We start from the raw sequence: 5,951 nt of genomic DNA, 5'->3' as shown, positions 1-5,951 counted from the left end.
GAGATGTTGTGTTTTCGGTTGAAAAAAATAAGGTCAGCAGATAGGGATTCTCTTTTTTGTTAAGATTTTTTCCAAAGTAATCCAACAAATACAATGTAACACTGGAACGCATCAGGGCAATAGTATTTTCAACATCATATTCTGACTACTACAGATATACATCGTACAAGCTCAAACACATTGATATTAACTGAACCATATTCTGATTACTACAGATATACATTGTACGAGCTCAGACATATTGATATTAACTGAACAGAGAAGTCCAATGTTAACTACATGTTGTCATATGAACTTTTTAAAACATAATTGATTTGTGTACAGACTGTGAAATATAAGAAGTCTGTAAGGAAATTTGCAACACTACTTGGATTCTGTTGTGAATTTTCATCACCCAGAAGTCAGACTAAAAACTGTATGTCCCTTGCTAGCGGTCGACCCAAAAAATTGCCGCTAGGGTTTGTACTAGTAGTGTAACCTTAAACACAACATCTTTTTCCTAGGCCTTACTATTATAAGTGCCAGAAACCCTACTGATGCAATGTCAGATTTAGAAAACATTGTTTCCAAAGAATATCCAGTAGTCTTTTGATATTCTGTACTTTTTTTTGGTGCTGGATAAGCAAATGAACACATTGCCAAGACAACAGGGTTTTATTCTTTGGATGACAGTGAAGTTTTGACTGTGCATGTTCGAACTTTAACGTCAAAAGGGTTTATCTTTTTGCCAAATGCTGCTTTCAGAAGAACAATCATTACATTCTACTTTACAATAGCAAGGGTGCACCCACATTTATGTATAACATTTACCAATATTATGTAAGGTAGAAAATGTATATGTTCTGATGCCTTTCTATGTGGATGTGTGCATGTTCAAGTATGGTGTGCTAGTAGTATACAGTGTTCAAAACGTAGCATCAAAATGTGGAGGATGTGTGTGAGTGTTTGTCCATCATGCAAGTTATAAAGAAATTATTTGCATGTTTGTGATATGAATACTAGTAGGATATGTATGGTTGTAATGTCCACAAAGTAAATGTGACTAATTACATTTAAGTACATGAATTGAATACTAGATGGTGTACTGTATTATATGGGACAGTAAAGACAAATAAGAGAACAATAATGTATTACCATTTACCACCAAAGCCTTTCTTTTATAAACCAAACTATTTGTAACCTTGCTTAGCATTTGTTTGCTGATCCAGACTTGTATTATGATATTTTACCTCATCAACCTAGAAATAAAACAAAAACATTTGAGCAAGAACAAGTACTTGATGGTCATCAATGTTATGTGAAACTTCTTGTCTTTGCTATTTTTGGATGAACTACATGTAGTTTAAGTTACAATTCTTTCCACACCAGATGGTGCATAGGGTGGTGCCCATCTCCGTTTCAATAGCCCTGGAGCCACACAACTTTGTGCAATTACTACAGCAGGGGGGCTTGTACACTAGTAGAGGTGTGTTGAATTGCCAAACTCTTTACCAAATGCTAAGCAGAGAAAGCACTATCATCACTAATAGTTGATCATTAATATCTAAGCCAGCAATGTTTGTTCCCACCGTTAAAATTAAGTGCCGTGACCTACTCCATTTTCCCCCAACCGCTACATTTCAGTTATTTACAGTACCATTTTTAAAGTCTTTGGTATATGACCCAGACGGGGATTGAACTCACAACCTACCGTGTGCAAGGTGAACACTCTACCGTCTAGGCCATTGCGGAAACACCTTTATATAGGTGAGGTTTCAGATTGGCTTTGATTTGCCAGCTCCACTCTAGAAATTTTGGGATACAACAAATTTTTCTTCTGGTTTCATTTAGGTAGGTTTCCATTACTAGTACTTTGATAGTAGCGTTGCAGCATGTACAAAGGTCACTATCTTATATTGGACATCTCTTTTAGGCGTTTTTTTGTCAGTTTTTCTTGACATGTACTCAATGTATTATCAAGGCACGACATTGTTAAAAGCAGAGCCAAACCTCTGCTTTGAGATCATTCTTGAAGAGCTTTTCAAATGTTTCCGAAGCTATAGGAAGCCTACCCAAGATGCTCCTGCATTCTTGTCAGTGTATTCCTGCATTTCTAAACAAGTTTTCCATTGAGTTTTTGCAATAGCTGTAATGTATACTCTTTTCAAAGCTCACAAGAAACAAGACAACATCTATTGTTTCATTTTACATAGAATGATAGATGCATACTTTTGGGCAGACCGCTTGGTTTTTTTAAGACATAGCTATGCTACAGTAGTGCATCTTTGTAGCTAAACTGAATCAGTACTCAGCACAACAGAACACACAGATGCACAATTGTCAGACACATTTATTGACGACAAAATTGATTTAGTAGAGGCGCTGAGATGGTCCCATGGTGGACTTGATGTACAGTGCCCTGACGTTCTGCCACCCCTTCTTTAGCAGGGAGATAAGGAAGTTCACGGCCAACACAATGTTGGAGACCAGATCCTCTGCAGACATGGTGACGTGTCCGATGGCGACGGACAGGCACAACACCTAAACAAAACAATAAACAACAACACTGGTCAGAAGAGAAGTAGATGCATATGCGATTTTGGGGGCAAAGACAGTAAAAGTGAAAGGAAATTCCTCAACTGTACACATTGGAAGAAGCTGGTTCGTGGTTTGAATTGTACATGCGCTGTGTGATATATTGTGGGTAATATGTCAAATTTGAAGGCCGCTGAGACAAACAAAACACATGAACTGTTTACCTTTGTGGATTTTTGTCATGTGCACTTCAAACCGTGAACCAGCTTGTTTTGTTGCAGGATGAGTATTAATATTTGACCAGGCAAAGTTCTCAGTGTAATTCTAGAGCTATTTCTGGTTGCTCTTCATAGCTGGAGCTCTGCACACATGCAGAATATTGTCATCACTGAACTGCCTTGTTGTTAAGATAACACGAAGCTACAAGTTTTCTTCCGGGTCTTCATCATACATTCATTGTGTGACCCAACCAAAAATACACCAGTTGCACTATTATCAATAACAGAGTATGCTTATGTTTAAACATGTGAACAGAAAACAGCCCTGATAGCAATCTACTTGACTCTCACCTTCTTCATCTGGAACTTGATGGTAGACTTGACCTCTTCCACCTTGCCCGTCATGGACTCGTTGTGAGTCAGGAGGGTGGGGAACTTGCCAGCCTTGCTCAGACCAGGGCCCAGGATACGGGGGATCTGCTTGATCAGAGTGTCGGACGCCAGGAAAGCATCATACTTCTTGGCTAGATAAAGATTAAAGAAGAAGAAAATAATTATTATTTCTTGGTTCTTATTGTTATCAACACTACAATGAGAGAAGACCGACGATAGCTCTAAGGGCCCTTGACCAAGCTGCTTTACAGCCCTTCCACTTCCACAGCCAGATAATGCCTTCGCCTTTGCCAAAATCGGGACTATGCTGGATTGTGTAATGTATTGGTAATGGCAGAAATATTACAGACAAGCCTAAACAAATCCTTCATTCCAAATATGTATGGTGAATTTTATTTATTATCTCCCATGAAAAATGGAGATATAGTTTTGGGTGTCTGTGTTTCCGGAATACTGTACATTGTCATCATAACTCTCTCGATGGATTATGATGATATTTGGTATGTGGATGGGTGTTAGGAAGACGAAAGTCAAAGTCGATTTTGGGCCCCCTGGTACGTGACGTTAGTACTCCAGCAGAACTTCCATTTTTTGTATCTTTTGACCTGGATGTTCTATGGTCTTGATTTTTTGGTGGTAGATAGCTTTTGATGTGATGTAAGAAAGAAGTGGCATAGGTTTGGGGCCCCTGGCAGCTTGCTCTGGAACTGTAGGGACGGTTTTGTCAAAATCTTCATGGGGAATAACTGAACAATGGATTTCAATGATATTTTTTGATTTTGTTAAGTCTGGAATATAACATAACGTGAACTTTCGTACCGAGCTTCTTGACAAGCTTCTTGTTCTTGTTGAGCTTCTTGAGGGATTCAACGTCCATGCAGGGGATATCGTTGGCCTTGGCCTCGTCAACGTGCTGCTGGTCTCCCAGCATGCACACGCGATACTTGGGACGGGGTGTGTGCCTCAGCCTGGGAAACGGAGGACAAAAAAACTTTTTTACAGAGAACGCAGAAAACTACTCGCATCTCTTTTCTGCTCCAGTGTGTAAGTTAAAGCTTTTGAAACAGTTCTCAGTGTAATTCTAGAGCTATTTCTGGTTGCTCTTCATAGCTGGAGCTCTGCACACATGCAGAATATTGTCATCACTGAACTGCCTTGATGCTTTGACTATGTGTACTAAGATGTTTATCTCCAAGCAGATGTTGGGAGGCTACAAAATCATATTTTCCTAGCTGCCTGTTTCTGTGAGATTCAGTAACAAAAACAGACTGCTACGAAAAAGTACTGATTATATTTCCCAGCATATGCGCTTGGAGACTTACTGTTGTGCGCGTAGAGTTACCTACACATTTAAGTTTTCTTCACTTGAAAGTTCATCTGTGTTTTCTTCTTGCTTTTGCTTATACAATGTGTGACCTGGCTTAAAAAACACAAGTTGCACTACACAAGTTACAAGCTAGAGTCCAGGTACATGTACTTATGAGAACATACAAGGGGGCACAAACATGTATTCATAGTTCAAACTTGCAACATGTGATACCTGCAAACTATTGCATAAAGAAGTACCAGTTTGCAACTTTCCCAGCTTAGTGTGGGAATCCTTTTATAACGGCTCGGGGTCACATTCGTGCCCTTGCCTCCCCAGATTATTCAAGACCCTGGGTGGGGGTCCGCCACACACAACGGTGCGACTACCTAGCTAGTAGGTTGGAGCAGTGTGCCTACTTGACGGTGCCAGAGAAACGCTTGTCCTTTTGGGGGTCGTAGTTCTTCAGGGCGATCTGAAGCTCCACGGTCTCCACAAACTTGCGCTTCTTGTCCCTGGAGTGCGCGAGGACTGTGTCCACGGACTCGTAGAGGTTCTCCCTGTTTATCTTACTGCAGAACGGAAAACGTAGCATATCAAGAAACAATTCAAACTTAAATATGTGATAATTTATACTAAATTATAGGAAAATGAACATTTTAGTACAATCAACATATGAGCTACATCGTACAAGCAAGGTTACACTCTACTACAGAATCGTTTATTGTAGCAGGACTTTTTTATGTGGAGGCAACAGTTGTCTTAATCTCCAAGCAGATAGATGTTGCGTGGGCCAGAAGATTGTGCAATCACATGAGCTCCCAACATCTGCTTGGAGATCGTATGGCACTGGGTGCTTCTGGCATATAGATACCCCACCGAAAAATCAAGTGCACTACTGCACTTTAATTTTTTGTCAGACTATGTCAGTTTCAACGTTAACGTTCATAATGAAAATAAATATCAATTATCATGTTGGAAGAGGTCTTCACATAATTTTCACATATCAAATTAAAAACTAATTCAGAAGTATTATCTGACGTCTTCAGAATAATCAACATTGATGCTGATATAATAGACAATTCTTACAAAGGACACAACGCTCCTGCAATAACTTGTCAGTGTTTGATTTCTTGAAATTGAATGACCGGTGCATGTTCATACACGCTGGCAGAAAGCGTGGCCGACCTGCCCCACATTTTCCGTCACTGCACACTCTCATTTCACCCCGATTTACGGCAATGTAATAAAACATTTCCACAAAATGTACTCTGAAAACACATCTATATCCATTTCTTATCAAAATCTGTAAAACACGGCTGAAAACGAACTCCGATTAACGCAGATTAAGACGGATTTTTGAGAGGTCTTACCTCATCTTGCTTCTTGTTGGCAGACGAAGGCAAAAAAGGCGGATCCACACAAAATCTCGCGTTACCTCTCTTCGCGAGATTTCACAACCACGCCAAATCTCGCGTAACATCTCCGCGAGATTTCCACATTACGCATGCGCCAGATAA

General features: G+C 39.8%; 1 protein-coding gene across 1 annotated transcript; it reads right to left on the bottom strand.

Annotated features, from left to right (window-relative positions):
- Positions 1-2,311: 2,311 nt before the first annotated feature.
- LOC136421750 (large ribosomal subunit protein uL1-like) lies at positions 2,312-5,936 on the bottom strand. The gene is made up of 5 exons (XM_066409267.1): positions 5,805-5,936; positions 4,851-5,003; positions 3,945-4,093; positions 3,084-3,256; positions 2,312-2,520 (listed from the first exon to the last, which is right to left on the bottom strand). The coding sequence occupies exons 1-5, from the start codon at positions 5,912-5,914 to the stop codon at positions 2,350-2,352; spliced, it is 756 nt and encodes a 251-aa protein (XP_066265364.1). The 5' UTR covers positions 5,915-5,936; the 3' UTR covers positions 2,312-2,349.
- Positions 5,937-5,951: the final 15 nt, after the last annotated feature.

Source organism: Branchiostoma lanceolatum, chromosome 16 (genome assembly GCF_035083965.1).
Source record: "Branchiostoma lanceolatum isolate klBraLanc5 chromosome 16, klBraLanc5.hap2, whole genome shotgun sequence".
In the NCBI taxonomy this organism is placed as follows: domain Eukaryota; kingdom Metazoa; phylum Chordata; class Leptocardii; order Amphioxiformes; family Branchiostomatidae; genus Branchiostoma; species Branchiostoma lanceolatum.
This window is presented reverse-complemented; position numbering and strand designations above follow the sequence as displayed.